A 19170-nucleotide genomic window follows, 5' to 3' on the forward strand; every position below is an offset into this window, starting at 1 on the left:
AAAATGTTTAAAAGTACAAATATGCTGTTTTAAAATTATTTAATACATTAATATTTACTGTTACCTACCAATCTATGTCTAAGCTATGTGGTACTAATTAAGAAAATAGTACCACATAGTAAACACAATTAGAAACTGTTAAAAATGCTTTATTAATACCATGGCAACTATTCTGACATCATTAACAAGTGTTATATCACAAACAAAAATAATTATGACTAATATTTTAGTAAACAAAGAAAGGGATGTAAAATAAGCTGAATTTTTCCAGATAATGTTCCAATAAAAAGATTTAAGAAAGCGTCCCTCTAATTATGCACACAGAATGGTGGCGTGTCCCATATGGTACACAAACTATGAGACAAACACAGTGGGGCATCTGCCTACTTTCAGCTGAAGCTGCTCACACTTCAGAGGAACACTGACAGAAAATCTACATGTTCAGACTTCAAACACCGCAGCAAGAGAGCAAACTGCAGCGCGTGAGGAGCCTCGTCTATCTCAGGGGACTAATTGAACGTGTTCACATGTATGAATATTGCACAGCCTCTTTCAATGCGCGCAGCGGATCGGAAATTCAATCAGTGGCATGTGATGGAGAAATACATGCGTGTGACACAGGTTACAGTTTGGCCGAAACAAATGTCCTTGAAAATATGAAGATATTCAGCTGTGAATAAGAAATCGGGGGTTTGGTGGCACTTACAAAGTCAGAAATTATAGAGGTATCTACAAAATCAAGGACACTGTAAATGGGTTTCTAATAAAGAATAAAACTAACCATGTTAAAATTGTAATGCATGCCTTATTACAATTTTCTGTCATTTTAGAGGCTTATTACTTTAATGAAGCATCAGCAATATAATAAAAAAGCAAATATTCAATAAATAATTATATTTTTAATAATAATCACAATATACAATTCTTACATGATGTGGCTCATTGGCCTAACCGTAAGCTGGCAATTTAGCACAATAGAGTTCAATTGAAGTGCCTTATTGAGAATTCTTAAGCACACAAAATTTCATTAGAATGTTATTTTGCAGCAAATTCATTAAACAATATCCTTTTGCTATTGGATATAGTCTGACATGTAAGCAATTTCAGTAGTGATATGGTGAACGAGTGTTTTGTGCAATAAAACTATATTGTGCAATTGGCACATATGGTATCAACCAATCAGCATCCAGGAGCAGAACTGTCCATTTTAAAGTGACAATTTCAGGGATAGATTTCACAGTCAGTTCTCTAAAACTAGAGGAGAACACTGTGGCCAATCACCAGGAAGTAAAGGAGGTCTTCACTGCTGGAAGCAAGGGATCTTAAACAGGTAAAACATTTCTGGATGGTTTATGAAGGTGCATGAAGGATGGTTTTTACTCGCCTTCATGGCTTGTCTCCAACTCAATTTCTCCCCTGTAGTTCCCATAGCCTCCATCTGTACGGGCTCGAATCCGGAAGATGTATGTGGTTCCCGGCTTGAGTCCATCCACCGTCATACTGTTGGATTTGGTCTTCAGCACAGTGTAGTTCTGATCCTGCTGGTTCTATAGTAGGAAAGAATGGAATGATAAGTGAACAGGGCTGCTTTCAATGAAGACAGATGTCTCGATCCCTCACAATGATACCTGAATCCCTTCCTGTCCTGCAAACCCCAGGAGTCTAGATGAACTTTGTCGAATCATCCATAATGCATCGACTCACATTCACAGAAAAAACGAAGAACAAGAACACAAAGCATGCAGATTGGATTCAAATCAGTCAATTGCCAATTAGCAATTAGCTCAGATGGAATTTAGTGCTCATTCAAGCACCTCCTGCCAATGGCTAACACAATGCTTTTCACATAGACGGATTGAACTGAAAAGAAACCGCAGATTTCTGCATTTTTAAGGGCCTAACAGCTTTTCGGCTTCCAGTAACTGGAATTTATCCAGATAAATTACATCAATCCTATTGACTTGGATCTGTCGCCTCATTGTCCAATTCTCATTGTCTAATCCTAAGGAGAATTCCGTACAGTGTGCTCATGTTAATATTTCACAGCTTATCGATATCCATTCATCTTCCTTCATGTAAGCCCTTCACTAAAGAGGCACGTGGCAGCTCGCTTAGGGAAATCTAACGTTCCAGACAGGAACGCCACGCTCTGTAAGAGAGGGATTGCCATATTTCCTGTGGTGCTATTAAATCTAAGATGGGCCAAACAGGCGGCATCAAACGTATCGCGGACACAGCAGCAGCCAAGCCTGTCCATCTGTGCACTCCATCTAAAAGCCACATAGTCCATGATCACCTGAATAAACCATAATAATTACCCATCACCCTGTTTTCATGCCACACAGCCAAGTACAGTGGTACAGGGGGGTGTCACCGAGGGATCTAAACAACTGACTGCATGAAATCACTTACCCTGTGTTTAGAAATGTCACTGCAGAAAGCAGTTCGCACTAGATATACATCTGTACCATATCAGTAATTGAATTATATTGGAGATATATTTAACTGTGCATGCTCATTTCTGCTATTTTTTTACATTTACATAACATTTGTGTGCATCTAACAATCACTTTGAGTTCATCTTAACAGTTTAACACTGTTAAATATAATCTTTAGTATATCTTGTAATTAATATGCATTTTTCATATGGCACATTATAATATTGTGATGCCTTACCTGTAGTGTATATACACACATTTAAAATAATTGATTTTAAATTGTATTTTTAATTACTTAGACACAATTGTATAGAATAGTATTTAAATATAATAAAAAATGTAATATATACTTAATATTAGAAAGCAATTCTAATATATATTTATTGGTTATAGGCCATAAAATGTGCCAGTGAAGAAAAAAGGTGAGGAAAACATTGTATTTTAATGAAGTAGAATTTTAAAATATATATTTGTTTTCATTTAATATTAGAATAGAATTTTAATATATATTTATTGGTTATATGAATGAGTATCTGCCAGTGAAGAAAAAAAATAGGGAAAATCTGGAATACTAAATTTCCCAAGTACAATTTTAATATATATTTCATATATTTAATATTACAATAGAATTTTAATGTGTATTTATCAGTTACACAGGCCATAAAAAATTGCCTCACTACATAGTATGTCACATTATTTACTATTCAGACCCAGTTGCCAACAATATTGCACACTTAATATGACATATATTACACAATATGTGTAATATATATTGCCCTTCTATTCGTACAATACGCAATATGTCTCAAATGAAGATGTCAGAAAAACTACTTGAAATCAGATTTGATCATTTAGAATGATAATCTTAATTTAATTGGATTTCAAACCACACATGGACAAGGTTTTAATCGGATTTCAAACAATCGCATATGGATTTGTAAAAATATCAGATTTCATGTGTTTTTCTGTCTGTTCAGACTAAAAAACGAAACGGGTTTGAGTTGGATGAAGTAAAAATTTGATTTTTGCTGCCCGTTTGAACAAAGTCTCTGTACTTTGTTCAGGACAATAATGTCATCAAGTCTAAAATGTGACAACCTCAAAGGTTTTTGGCAGACAGGAGATCCATGAATGTTAATTGGGACCGAATGAAGCATGTCTGTGTTAACATTACAGTCTCTCCCCAGGGAACGATAAAAGTGAGCTGCCATATGTCCAATCAGTGCAAGAAGGACTCACATAGGGCCAAAAGGTCATGAAGATCAGCGTACACCAAAGCATCTAACCTTTTCATAATAGGTGACTTCATATTCCACTACGGTCCCGTCAGAAGTTTCTGGACCCTGCCATGCCAGCGTTACACTGTCGGTGCCCTTCCTTTCCTTTAAGATGACGCTCACTGAAAAAGAAAGAGAGAGAGATGAATTGAGATTGATTTCCATGTAAAAGAGGAGGATTAATTACACTTCTAATTAAAGAGTATGAGAGGGCTGGCGGAGCGCGTCTTGTCTTTTTCGGGAGTGATAAATTATTCTGCGTGTGTAGTGAGTCATTTTCACCCCATACTACATTGCTGGCACGCAGCCAGAGCACCTCAGCCCTTCTATTCATACAACAGCAGTGTTCACGAGCCGCCCTGAGCGGAAAGAGAGAGAGACAGAGGTGCTAATGATGGTGTCAGATTGTGAGTACAAACGAGGGCCTCCGTTTTGGGCCCCGGTCGCTAGTGATGAATGAAGGAGCTGACGTTTCGATCTTTAATGAGCTGTGCGAGTCTTAACTCTGCGTACTCTGATCTGCTGCGTGGCGCTGACACAGCGACACCGCTAACTGCCGTACGCACACAAACACTCCTAAAGTGATAAACAAACAGCTACGCTGATATCCCAGCATGTGTTCGGTTCACAGATAAAGAACAGACATGCTTCAGTTCAGAGTAATGAAAGAAAAGTGTCTCAAAATATCACAGGAAAAGATGTAGGAGGTGAGTTAAACAGTTAAAACAGGACAATAATGCATTTATATATAGCCAACATGATCTGACCATTATGTGAACACCACAATCTAAATATTAATATGGTGAGCAATAATAATAAATTGATAAAACTTGAACTTTTTTGCCTTTTGCCCTCATACACTAAAATTTGGGGTAATTTTCATGTTTTTGAAAGAAGTCTCTTATGTTCACCAAGGCTGCATGTATTTGATCAAAACAGTAATGTGGAATATTACTACAATTTAAAACAATGTTTTTCTATTTCTAATATAGTTTAAAATGTAATTTATTCCTGTGATGCCAAAGCTGAATTTTTGGTAGCCATTACTCCAGTATTTACTGTTACATGATCCATCAGAAATCAATCTAATACGCTGATTTGGTGCTCAAGAAAAACATTTATTTTTGTGAAAAACAGCTTAATATTTTTGTGGAAACTGATGCATTTTCAGCATTGTTTAATGAATAGAGTTCAAAAGAACGGCATTTACTCTAAATAGATGTTTTTTGTAATATTATATGTCTTTACTGTCATTTTTGATCAATTTACTTGCTGAATAAAATCATTTTTAAATAAAAAGCATTTAACTGATCCCAAAATCAAAAACATTAATGTAAATAGTGCAAATTTCACATTTTATTAAATAAATACTCTCCATTTCGATTTCACATTGTCTTTAACACAGAAGATCAATGTAAATACTTCCTGTACCATCTAACTTGCGTTACACATTCATATATGTAGCATTAAAATGCTCTGCATTCAGTTCTTAGGAAGTCGTGAATCTGTCAGCTTTATTTGATGTATTCGTCACTTTATGTCTCCTCAGAATTTGCATTTATAAATATTCTGTTTGTTATCTCTCGCACACCTGCCGATGAAAGATGTGCGCCGAAACATCAGTCAATATCCGAATCATGCAAAACATGCATGCAAATACAAGCACTACATCATCCCAGAAGTCTCCTCTCGACACACGGCGGATTGTCTCTTGAATATTTCAAGCGGTGTGGACCAGAGGCCGAGCATTCGAAATACAGGCCAATCAGAGTTACGTATACCTCAATCAGTCCCCACCCACTAGTGGCGTTTCCACGGTTACAGGCATGTCAGCTCTCATAAGAGCAAAGGGCTGTTGATCCGGGCATCCTGGGTAACTCTCCTCTCAGGCTTCTCATTACGCTGCCTCTCGCTCCTGCCTGTCTCGCTCTCGCTCTTGTTCTCTGAGGGGCTGAATCATACTTAACCACAGGATCAGGAGAGCTCGTCCCTCCTCTCGACCAATGACAGGCTTCGAGGTGCTCACAGAGTGCGGGTTTAAAGGTCAGGCGAGATATAAGAGAACCCACTGAAGCACAGCACACCCGTGTAAAATTCAAAGGCAGGAAGCAGGAGACAAAAATTTTGACTAAAGCTTCAGAGATTTACGAGCACAAGCAGAAAAATGTGTAACTGAGGATGTTTAAAGCTTTCAAAGGATAACGAATACTACATATCCCTGACCCTCCTGACAGCCAATTATAAAATATACCTGCGTCACATATCATGCCTTTTTTTTGTATGAATCAAATGAAGAGGCCCAAAAAAAGGAAAAAATATTGTATGTCCTTGTAAAATGTTCATAATATTTAGAACAAAGGGTTTCAGACTTTTGATGCCAAGGTCTATCATATATAACCATCACCTTACGAGATACCCCTTCATAGGAAATGAAGACAGCTTTAAATTTTCATGTATAAAGAGCTCATTAATACTGTACATTAAAATTTAAAATGTGATATTACCAAATAAATAATTATATTTCTGATTGAATTTGCATTTAATGATTTATTAAAATATTACTTTATATATGTATAAACTATGACATTAATATTATGTATTGTATAGTTTATTATATATTATATTGTTGATATTATATACCAATTTTAAATGTAATATGTGACCCTGGACCACAAAACCAGTCATAAGGGTCAATTTTTTTAAATTGAGATTTATACATCATCCGAAAGCTGAATAAATAAGATTTCCATTGATGTATGGTTTGTTAGAATAGGACAATATATGAAAATCTGGAATCTGAGGGAGCAAAAAAATCTAAATACTGAGAAAATCGCCTTTTAAGTTGTCCAAATTAAGTTCTTAGCAATGCATATTACTAATCAAATATTTAAAGTTATGACAAAAATCTAAGTTTTGATATATTTACAGTAGGAAATTTACAAAATATCTTCATGGAACGTGATCTTTACTTAATGTCCTAATGATTTTTGGCATAAAAGAAAAATCGATAATTTTGACCCATACAATGTATTGTTGGCTATAGCTACAAATATACCCATGCTAATTATGACTGGTTTTGTGCTCCAGGGTCACATATAATATATTTAGAGAAGTATAATATAATATAATATAATATAATATAATATAATATAATATATAAATTAATTAATTAATTAATTAATTAAAATAATTAAAATAAATAAACTAAAAAAATTAGTTGAATGTATTCATACAAGATTAGTTTCAAGATTTGGCTTCTATTTTTTTTATCTTAAAACTCAGTAGTTAACATGATAAAATAACTGCAATAATTTATTAAAAAAATTAATTAAAGAAAAAACTGAAAGTGTCTGCTAATTGCAGAAATTAGCCTTCAGACACCAGCTTTGAAAATCAGAGGCTACTAAATAAGCAGAAAAATCGTTAAATAGAGAAACACCGAATTTAGATGTGTGACATCTCACCTGTCTGACTGGTGGTGACGTTGACGGACACTAGTTGACGTGGACTGGGGCTGAGATCTGACACTCCGTTCAGGGCTTCAATGTTGAAGGTGTAATTGGTATGAGGCTGCAGTTCTGTGACCAGAACTCTGGGGTGCGTCAAGCCAAACTGCCTGGGGTTGAAATGCGGACCGCTACCACAGGGAACGCACTTTTCACGGTCTCCTGCACCCCCTGCTTCTCCAGAGCACTTCCTGCAGTGGACACTGTAGGTGACATCTCCACGTCCACCACTTTCATGAGGAGGACTCCATTCTAGTGTGACTGCAGTCTCGTTCACCATGGAAATGGGATTGCCGGGTGCCGAAGGTGGTCCTGATGAACGTACACACAAGTACAGCACATCAGTTGAGCACTTAACCAAATCAAATAATCAAAACACAATAATGAACTGGATGTGTCAATGCTTTATTTTTATTAATATTTAGGAAGCCACAAGATCCTTAGCTTACTTGTGCAAGCCATAGAGCGAGGGTCCAATTCGGCCCTGTAGAAGCCTCTCTCACACACACACTCAGAGGCCTTGTCCTGGTGGGAGTAGCTATGTGGGGGGCACTTCACGCAGTACGCATCCATAGCAGAGGCCTTGTAGAAGCCTGACCGACATGCTATCGAAGAAGAAGGGGGAAAAAATGTGATTGTATTCATATTCAGAAAAATTACTATTGTAATAAATTACATAAATTATATATAATATATAAAAGTATAGATAATAAATATTAAATATTAAAAGACAGATAGATGTACACAAGTACACATCTCCATTCTGTTCAAAAGTTTTCACCCCCTGGCTCTTAATGCCTGTTTTTTCCTCCTGGAGCATCAGTGAGCGTTTGAACCTTATGTAATAGTTGCATATGAGTACCTCAGTGTGAAAAGATGGATCTCAAAATCATACAGTCATTGTTGGAAAGGGTTCTATTTTCAAATACACAAAAATGCTGGAAAACCAAAGAATTTGTGGGACCTGAAGGATTTTTCTGAAGAACAGCAGGCAGTTTAACTGTTCAGGACAAACAAGGGACTCATGAACAACTATCACTAAACAAAAAAACACAGCTGTGGATCATTCAGATAAGAACACAGTATTAAGAATCAAGGGGATGTAAACTTTTGAATGGGGTCATTTTTATAAATTCAACTATTATTATTATATTAACTATTACATTATTTCTCTTGTGGACTATATGTAAACATCTTTTGTGTGAAATATCTTATTCAGGTCAGTACTAAATAAACAATAGCATGCATTTGGTATGATCCCTCTTATTTTGGTAAAGTAATTAACTACAGTATTTGCAGATTCTGCAAGGTGTATGTAAACTTTTGACTTCAACTGTATATACACTTATACTGTACATATATACACACACATACTTGTTTAACTATTTCTTATAATAAGAAATTTATTGTAATTATATTTCTGATATATTTTTATATAAAACTTTTAAAAAATCATTACAATAAATCACTTCAATTATTACTTGAGAAAAAATATAAAAAACACACAAAATTAGATATATACATATGTATGTATAATAACTATCCTTCCATCCATTTCCTTCTGAAAAGGGAAATACACACACGCTGGTGTTTATCAAATTAAAAATTAGGTCATTTGAATATAGAGATTCTTAAAGTCACAGTAGCAAGCACAGCTGTTGTGTACTAATAATACAATCAAGTGAAAAAAGGGTTCAAGTAAAACTACATTATGACTGATCTTGAAGCAAGAAACCTTACGCTTGACTTCCATTAGTCAGCAAGTGTAGGTTATAAGTTATTTTTTTTCGTTTAAAAATGGGAAAAAAATAAAGAAGCAATCTGAAGAGATGAGTTATGTGATGTTATCTGAGGGAGGTTTCCTATCAGCTCTCGTCACCTCCTCCAGCGAGGCATAACTAACATCCCGCTGCAGCATTAGCCTGACTGGAGGCACGTGGTGGCCATGTTTTCTGTGTGTGTGGGGCCTGGGTTAAGTTGGAGCTGAGTGAGTGTGATTGGTGTGGGTGTGTGTGTGTGTGTGTGTGTGTGTGTGTGTGTGTGTGTGCGCGCGCATTAGAGCACTTTCCCTCAGGGACACCATGCCAGACTCCCATGTTACCCCTGAACTAAAAGCAAACCCTATATTTCTGCAAACACATCCCAAACATGTCAGTTCTTATCAGCCACAGCACAATGCCTCCAACATATTTCCCTTTTCAGGAGAGGCTTTTCAAAGCAATGATACTGAACTTTGGACCGTGCTAATGGAGTGTAGAGTGACGGCAGCTTTGAGAAGCAGTTAGAGGTGGATATAGTTTTGAGAGGTGTTGCTTGTAAATTTAGCAACGTTAAGTGAGTCAACCTACACTGTAGTTAATAACTCAAACACAGATGCTGTCTTGTGCTCCAAGACAACTTCATTAGAGAAGTTAATATTCACCATGGTCATTCACCACTCTATATACACACACACAATAAATTACTACAATTATTATATATTACTATATATTACTATGATTATTATGTATTGAAATGATAATTACAAAAAAAAAATTAATATAAAATATTTCATAACATTGTTATGTTATGATATATATTTTATTAAATATTAAAAATCAGAAATATCATTACAATAAATTACTAATATATATAGACTTTTTTCCAACATGATGTTCAATACAGGGGCCAGAAAAATCCCATTAATATTCAATAGCAATAGAAAAAGAATTACATTGCACACTTTAGAATTTACACTCACATTCTTGACCTCAATCCATTAACTGATGCTCTGATTTAACACCACATTACCATTAATTAACGGCCGGAGATGTTTCATAATCAATAAGACCGCTGTCCCTCTTAATTAATTAATCAGCATCTTTCAGTTCCCCACCAACCAATCAACAGCGGTTTATTGCCAGTATGAAGCGTGAAAAGGTCAAATGAGTCAAAACATGAGCAGATGTGTCTTTTAATGAGAGATAAAGTCATGTAAAATGCCATATTCTTTCTGACCAGTCCAGTTTATTTTTGTTATTTAATATTTTGGCCTAAAAAGAATTTCAGTTAGGCTTTCTTCAACACGAATGACAAAGATTTCACCATCTATCTTAATCTAAAGCCATTAACACAGCCACACAAACACAGCATCATACACACACACACACACAGAGTGAGAAAACATGAAACAGATAATGCTTTAGTAAAGATAAGACCCTCTCAATGGGAGATCTTTCTGAGAGATTAAAGGAACAAGAATTTGCTCTAAATGCTTTACTTCAATCTGCCGAGAGGCAATCGGGACCAGCAGAATTAATACTGCTCTTAACAGGAAAAATGCCTATTTTTTCATTCTTCCCCAGTGTGAAATTACTAAATCTATCCTTTCTCAGTGTCACGCTGACTGTATTTTGTTATCTAGCCATGCTCTCCTTATATTTACAGAAATGTCTTAATCCACATGACCACAAATATACAAAAAGCCATTGTTTTTTAAAGCCAGAGCTCAATGTGCTACATAGTTCCTGCTTTTCTGTACAAAAGGAGTATATACACAGATGTGGAAATACACAAAAAGCCCTTTTCCCAAATGTCTACACTGCTGTACTAACTAAAGCTTTATGCTAACAGGCTTACTGAATTCTGGCACAAATCTGGGAGTATTCACTGACCTAAATAAAAACATAAAAAAAAAAACATTAATGTTAATGTAGAGTTAAAACGTAGTTTTCAGCGTTATGAGGTGAAGTTCTGCTGCATGGGGTGTAAAAACACTGATATACTAAGACCTGAAGAGCGTGCGATTGTGTCTCCATCACCTCTGATGGTCAGCGTGAGGTAAGAGGTGTAAAGTCTCCATGGTGGTTTGGAACAAAGCCTAAAATGAAACGGCATGTGTGTATTATGGTTTTGCACCCTCTCGGTGTTCAGTGCCAAACCAGAAAGCACTTGGAAAGCCCGGCCTTTTGTGGAACCCAACAGGTCTAGTGTGTCAAAGCCAGAGCAATAGCAACAAGGCAGATTTCCACTACGCCTGCTAACCGCAAATGAAAGTATGTTAGAGGATATGGAAAGCTGTGAAGGACAGATCCAGGAGAAGCAATTTGCCCCTAAGTGGAGAGCAGAAAAGCTCTAGATTAATTGGTCTATCTGAGATCATCAGAGCTTGAAAACATCCTCCAGCAAGGTGAGTCCACCATAATGAAATCTTAATTTAGTCAAACAAAATGATGGTTTATGCTGGTTTGGTGCTGGTATAGCCAAGCTATTAATCAATTACACTCATTTTCTATTAATTTATTCAAAACATTAAAAATGCAATACATGCCCTGAATACACCTCTTTTATGATGAACATGTCTCGAATATATAAAAAACATTTAAAACATTTCTTCACTTTTTATTAATATTTGAAAAACTTTTGTCCACCAAAATCAAAGTTATTAATTTTACATTGAGAACAAAATGTCAACAAATTATTGATGGGAGAGGAAAATAATCGATGTAAAACAGAACATACTGAGATCGTACTTTTGCTCATGAGCAGAAGACAGAAGAGTGGAACATCTCAGAGAGATTTCAGATGGCTTCCTTATCAAATATTTACATTGGTGTGATTGGTGTCCCCTTGACTCAAGATAATCAATAGCTTTTATATATGATACCTTCAGACAAAAAGATAGAAAGAGCAGCACCATCATGGGAATTAAGTAAGAGAACGCAAGCGAGAGAAAAATGAACAGTGGAGCGCTTGTATTTTTTTTTTTTTTCTTCCTGTGAGGAGGAGGATGAGAGACATGTTTGGAGAGTGTGTTTAATGCCTGGTCCATGGGGGCGAATGGTTGCTATTAGTGTATTTCTCATTCTGTCTGCAGCCTCAGATTCATATTGAATGAGGCAGATCAATAGACATCAACCCACCACCTGAACAGCTAACAGAGACCCTTCTCCATCACATGGATCAGGGACACCACTTTACTACCGTTAACAAAAGTTAAAACAAAAACTAAATAAAAATAAACTAAAAAAAAAATGAATACAACTGGAAAAAACTTTAACTTATTTGAAGCTTAAAAGCATTTAAAGACTAAATAAAATAAAGTAAATTTGGTAGCCCTAAAATACTAAAAATTAAAACTAAAATAGAAACTTCAGAAAAGTCTTAGAAAGTAAATCTAGAAAACTCATTAAAAAAAAACTAGTGGGAAAGTGAAAAAATTGAAAACTAATGAAACCAAAACATCTTACTATTATATATTGTAAGACAAATACGTAAAATAAGAGAAAAAAATAATTACATTAAAATTAAAATAAGGGACATGAGATATAGTGTACCATGTATAAATCATAATAAATTAATATACAACAATGTAATCCTCAAATCTCTTTAACATCTTGCTGTTATTTTAATATCTCCTAGACAGTAATAAGATTAAATGTAAAGAAAATTAAGGCTTTTTTATTAAACAAATTTTAACAATATATCTGCAATCAAGTCACATTTTACCATGAATTAAGGGGGGAAAAATCTGAGACAAAATTTAGGCTAAATCAAACATAAATCTAATAATGTTTTCAAAATACCATGATATTACAATCTAATACAATGCCATCACCACAGTACTTTTTGTAAGGACAGACAATACAATTTCACAAATAAAATAAAACATTAAAACAAGAACATGACATCCGTGTCAAGTCAATCCAGTTAGGCTACTATGTACACCAGTCTTCAATGAAGAAGATGAAGGGAGTTTTTCTCAGATATGAGAGACAGATTTTCTTCCCCCCTGAGGGGGAGAGTGAGACGGTAAGGGTGACATCCCTGCTTCAGGTGCCCCATTCAATTTAACAGCATTGCAGACCTACTTAGAAAAGCAGAACAGCGTAGCAAAGGTAGGGTCAGAGGAAAGCTGACCGCAGGGTCCCGTACCCACAGAAACCGCGCATTCTATTACCTAGGGAGAGAGGCTTATGTACTAGTTTCCATGGCAACATAATTCCAAAACGTTCCCTTCGAGTGTGAATCAAGACCTAAATAGTAGAACTCCAGGGGGATTGAAGAGTGAAATTTTATCCACACGTAGCGAAGGATTCGTACAAACTAAAGCAAAGAAAAGCGCTTAGAAACGTTAGCATCTCAAACACTTTCAAAGGACTTTAAATAGCCAACCTTCAGAGGCATGTTTCATGTGCTTGGCCTTCAAACGGACAAATATGGGCTCCTCTAGACTAGCTCACATTAGTATTTTGAAGTATAATCATACAGCATTCTCTTTTATGCATACAACATGAAATTTGATGGCTGACCAAAAAGGCGCCAAGAAAGCGTTGGCGTAGTGATCAGTGAAGCTCCGTTTCTTACATCTAGACTTTGATGTTTGCTCACCTTGACTCACTGATGCCAAACTGATTTTTTTTTTTTTAAATATCAAAGTGCCACTTTCCATATGACATGCTAATCGAGGCTAACAGTTAGCCTCTAGGGTATTTCAGCATATTTGTCTTTGGGTATCCATGTTTGCATTTCTGTTGGTAAGCAAATGACCTGCTGAGCCCTTTGACATACAAGACTAAACAAGGTTCTTCACATTAGCAGAACTCGATCTCGCCTACAGGAATGGAAGTGTTCTGGTGATTATAGCGCTGTATTGATTTAGCGTCCGGTTGCACAGCAGAGACTTTTTAAAGTCTTTTCAGCCATTTTTACCCTGGCCATTAGGCAATGTAGCATTGATTTTTGGAGAAGGAAAAAAATCCAACCCATCCAGGCTGACGACTGGAGAATGGTAGAGCCAGACTTTCCTCAAATCTCACCCGCTAGGAACACAGCTAAAAGGTCATTCGCAATATTCACACAGAACCAGCCTGTTCTGGGCCTAAACCTCATCTTTAACCCTTTAAACAGGAAGATTATGGAAGGAGTTGATCCCAGAAGTAACAGAGGATATCAGACCTTCTCAGAGGTCAAACACTTTAGCTTCTCCAATAACCATGGTTGCACAAATGGCTTAAAGTCACATAACACAGATTCTACCTTCAACATCCGAAATACCTATCCAATTACCTCAGAGGTGTCAAGAGAGGGTTTAAGCATCTCCACTGCTGGATTTCTCCTTTGTCTCAATCTGCTCTCAATCTGCTCTCAATCTCCCTGGAGTGCCCTTTCTTTGCAAAGGCTATTTCCCGCTTTCCATCCATCATGCACAGCGTGACAAAGTCAATCTCCCAGGCTTTGCTGGTACACCTAGCTGGAACATCCTATCAACCTAGTGGCATATAATGTCCACTTGAGCCAAAGACAAAACGTTTACGTAATCCTTTGAAATAACTGGTAGAAGCCAGGTGGACAACTTTATCATGATCCAAAAGTGGAGCTCTACAATTTTCCATTAACCATCAATTCCACCTACAGCAGATTTTCCAAGTATAAGAAGAATCACGCACACAATAAAACCACTTGTGAATGATTGCGGAGCCTATACAAATAAACGTCCAATAAGCACTTACGATATAACTAGATTTCTACGAATGTGAGAAGTACCTGTTCGTACTACTATAGCTATACATAGCTGCTAGGGTGTTTTGGTTAGTAGGTGGCTGCTTACTTACCCAAGTCAAATCTGGTCCCTAGATACGGCTACTTCAGTGCAAGTCTATGGGATTTTTATTCACTTGTTTTATAGTCCAACAGCCAAAATTCTTTTACGTTTCGGATTTGTAAAAAACTCTAGAAAGGTAATAACAAAAAAAAAGATAAATAAATAAAATGTAAAAAAACAAAAAAAAATACAATAAAATCAATAAAAATAAACGTAATAAAATGTAATAAATATATGAAAAGAGAATATAAAATAAAAAATCAAAAATAAATTAAAATCTATCATAACAATAACCGTAGTGCTTTCTAAGGAGCTAATGCACAACATTTTTTTTAAATCTTAGAAATGCATCAATACTTGTGGAACAACATATTGAATGTGGTTTGCATCCAGTCCGTTCTACTCAAACTTACAGCATACTCAATACTTCAGTTTTCCTGCAGACTTCGTAATCAGTAGGGCTGAAATGAAAAGCAGGTGTGTTTGGAGACCAGCGGTCTTGCTGTTATTTCAGTGGGGTGAGCTATAGAGCGGGCGCAGGGGGAGCCTCTGACCGCAGCTCTTGGGTGGAGAGCTATAAAAAAGAGATTATCCATACATGTGAGAAAAGTAGCAATAAAAACGAATTCTTCTCCGCTTACCCGTGCCTTTTTTCTTGCTGTCTGTGTGAGTGTACAAAGCTACAGCCTCACTACATCAATTTAAAATCACAGGAATATAAAATAAAACTACTTCAAGCTGAGTTTCCAAAGCAATGCATTATTTCTGAACACAAAACAGCCATTAAAATAGCTGCTGAAGTCTCCCTCGTACTCCTGTTTTCTTTTAACATTCTGTGTCATGAAAAATCAAAAAGATTTATTCATATTGATCTATTTAATAAGCCTCCCACTGTCTAGAATTTTGCTTGAGAAAATTATTTTCCTCTATAATCACAGAGGTTGATGGTAAAATCCAGATTTGCATGGGAGATGTGAGGTTGTACAGGTCTGTAATCACAAACGTAGACCAGGTCTTTAAACCAGTCAGTGCCAGACTCTGAATTAGCACTGGAAACTGGCTCCTCTTAAAAGACAGTCTCTCGTTTTATTGATAGTGGCTCCATTTCATTACACATGTGCAAATGCTATTGGATATTTCATTCCTGTCTCTCCTGTGGCTCCGCCTTTTTTTTTTTCAATGTGGGAATAAATGTGGGAACTTTTAATGACTAAGACGTGGTTGCGCTCTAACAGAACAGCTCACAGTGAAGTTTTTGTCCCTTAAAATTGAAGTGAAAACCCCTTTTAACTCCAAAATCCGATGTATTTTTGGGTGAAAAGGAATGTTCCACAAGGGGGAAAAAAGTAGTGTAGAGTTTGTTAAAAAACAGTTAATGTCATGTTGCCTAAGAAATAAAATAAAATTAAATTAAATTAAATTAAATTAAATTAAATTAAAATTAAATTAAATTAAATTAAATTAAATTAAATTAAATTAAACCTTTTAACTCCAAAATCTAAAAAATGTAGTTTGTTAAAATCATTCAATAGTCATTCAATAACTTGTGTGGCCTAAGAATGAAAATTGTAAAATTAAATTTAAAATTAAAATTAAATTAATTATAATTAAATTATATAAAACTAAATAAAATGTGGAAAAACTAAACTAAACTAAATTAAATTAAATTAAATTAAATTAAAAAATAAAATAAAATAATCCTTGCAAAGGGATATTTGATTAAAGATTACAAAGATCAATTTTTAAATTTGGATTAATGTGCACCAATGAGTCATGGACAAGACTAGGAAAATGCAATCAAGTAAATAGGGTCCATACGGATTTATGTTGACTTTAAATAAAGGAGTCTGAGCCAACCAGCAGACTGTGTCTCCTGGTCGTAAGGCCCTCTTGTCATCTGCAGCCCGCCAGATGAATTATTAAAAGAGTTTGGAAAAAATAATACAAGATGACTGTTGGTTGCACGTGTCGGTGCCTCCACGTGCCGGCTTACTTCTCAACACACACACACTGAAAAAATATGTTGGAGTGCCATTAAGAGACAGAACAGGTGCAGAAACAAATCCCATTACAATGTCACTGTGAGGCAACATCAGAAAAGAACACATCACAACGCCGGGAAACATAGGGAGAAGTGTCCATACTGAACATGAACAGCGACTGAGACCCCATTATGTTTTTTTTAATGGTTAATTTGACCAAACTTTGTAAAAATCGCAGTCCTCTATTACTGTCATAATGTGATTTGTGAATTTCTCTATAAAAATCATAATGTTCATATTTTAAATAGGAATAATAGGCCTATTGGGACTTTTAAACTGCAGGTGATTGGGAGGAATGAGGAAGAAATGTCTAGTTTCCTTAACATTTTTCCTTTTCAGTAAAGAAAAACTGTGAAGCCAGACTGTCAGTTTTACAGACTGTGAAATACAACTTCTACTAAACGCATGCAAAAACATTCATAAATTCATCCTGTAGACAGAAAAGGAACATTCAACGATGTGCTAAACTCCCTAGATGAAATGTTAGAGTTCTGTAAGCTGTCAATGTCCCTGTATAATTGATGGCGCTCTGAGTCTTTGATGCTTTGGCTGTGGAGTTTGTCTTTCCTACAGGGGTCCACACCCAAGACCCAGCAGCTAGACGAAAAAAACCCACAGACTACATCTGGTAGCCATCCTGACGTTCTCCAGCAGAGCTCACAACGATCTCGGTTTAACTGCTTTCTGAGAAAGAAATGCACAAATCTCAAAACTCCACAGCCCTTAAACCTATGAAGACACCATCAAAGGAAATGAAGTCTATGCGCTATGTAATTGTCAATAGCTTAGCGATACCATCACTTGTTTTCCATCAGCGTTTGATTTGGGCGTCATTTATATTTTACTCTGCCCAGATCTCAGCATGCCAGAAATCTGAAACTCGAACATGTTCTACAGTTACCTTAGAGACAACTGCACGCGAAAGAAAACAACTATCATGAATCGTCTGTGTTATGACAGTTGGACCGTGAGCCTAAATTGCAGATTGGCACTTTGCCATCCACTGACAGGTTATTCCATGTAGTTTACTATCGGCTACTAAAGTGTTATTGATCCGAACAGCAGCTGGAGGTACAGAAATGGGTAGATGACATGCCGTAGACAGTATGATAGAGGGCTGAGACGGCTAGACATTTTAGTCGGCAACTGATTAACTAGAAGCCACTAATAAAAACAGCATAAATCTTTATTATTTTTACAGTTTAGAGTAATGGTTAAATTCAAATGAAATACAGCTCTACATAGTCATTAAAATAAATAAATAAATAAATAATTTAAAATAAATATTTTGACATTAAAAAATATTTTGTGAAGGTTTAATTTTAAATGCAGGCACAATTTAGATTTGTCCACAAAACTAATTTCAAGCATTTAAGCATTAGGATTTAAAGATCGTGAGAAATATAAATTCAGTCGAACGCATCCAAACTGGCTGGCAGTGTAGCTACACATGAGCATCTTTTTCTTCTTTAAAAATTTGTTCCAGAAATAATATTATCATCAAGGGTAAATGAAATGGCTATTGCAGATGTCTTAAGCTGTCTTCGCCAATAAAAGCTTCTCCGTTGGAAGAAAAACTTGCACTCGATGCAGCTCATACACACATTTCCAAACTGGCAATGAGCAGCTAGCAATATGCTATGCAGAGAGCTCAAAAGCATATGGGGGAAGAAAACCGCTCAGGTCACTGAGTTGGGCTGAATGTTGAACAGGCAGCTTCATGGTTCACTGAGCTGTATCATCAGCATGTACCAGTGACGATTAAATGATTCAGTATATGTATGTATGTCCACAGTGCAGAAACGGTATATCACGCTTCATGTGTTATGGGACCTAAATATCCACAGGCATGTTTTGCGATTGGATTCACTGCAGTACCAACTAAATACAGCAGGGTGTTTTTTTTCACCAAATGAAGATGTATAAATATAAATGTCTCAAGGGTCCCTCCTTCAATGTATAATATGATTTAATATAATATGATATTTATTATAACATAATACACTACTACAGGTCAAAAATTTTGAATTTTCTTATGCTCACCAAGGCTGCATTTATTTGATTATGAAATATTATTACAATTTAAAAGAACTAGAGGAAATATTTTCTTTTAGAATTTATTTTAAAATGTAATGTACTTCTGTGATGGCCAAGCTTTTTTAAATAGAATGTTGAAAAGAACAGCATTTTTTTTAATGGAAAGCTTTTGTAGCTATTTAAATGTATTTTTACTGACACTTTTAATCAATTTAATATGTCCTTGCTAAATAAAAGTATATATATATATATATATATATATATATATATATATATATATACACACAC

The 19170-nt window shown here is 35.7% G+C and overlaps 1 protein-coding gene across 1 annotated transcript in view; it reads right to left on the bottom strand.

Annotated features, from left to right (window-relative positions):
* Positions 1-19170, bottom strand: part of LOC107677298 (ephrin type-A receptor 3) — a 65054-nt gene that overhangs the window by 25915 nt on the left and 19969 nt on the right. Inside the window, exons 4-7 of the mRNA XM_016472156.1 lie at positions 7671-7826; positions 7180-7533; positions 3725-3837; positions 1385-1547 (exon numbers count right to left, since the gene is read on the bottom strand). Of these exons, the coding sequence (XP_016327642.1) occupies positions 1385-1547; positions 3725-3837; positions 7180-7533; positions 7671-7826 (786 nt within the window). The remainder of the gene's footprint in view (positions 1-1384; positions 1548-3724; positions 3838-7179; positions 7534-7670; positions 7827-19170) is intronic.

This window comes from Sinocyclocheilus anshuiensis, unplaced genomic scaffold (assembly GCF_001515605.1).
Source record: "Sinocyclocheilus anshuiensis isolate Anshui unplaced genomic scaffold, SAMN03320099.WGS_v1.1 scaffold392, whole genome shotgun sequence".
Lineage (NCBI taxonomy): Eukaryota > Metazoa > Chordata > Actinopteri > Cypriniformes > Cyprinidae > Sinocyclocheilus > Sinocyclocheilus anshuiensis.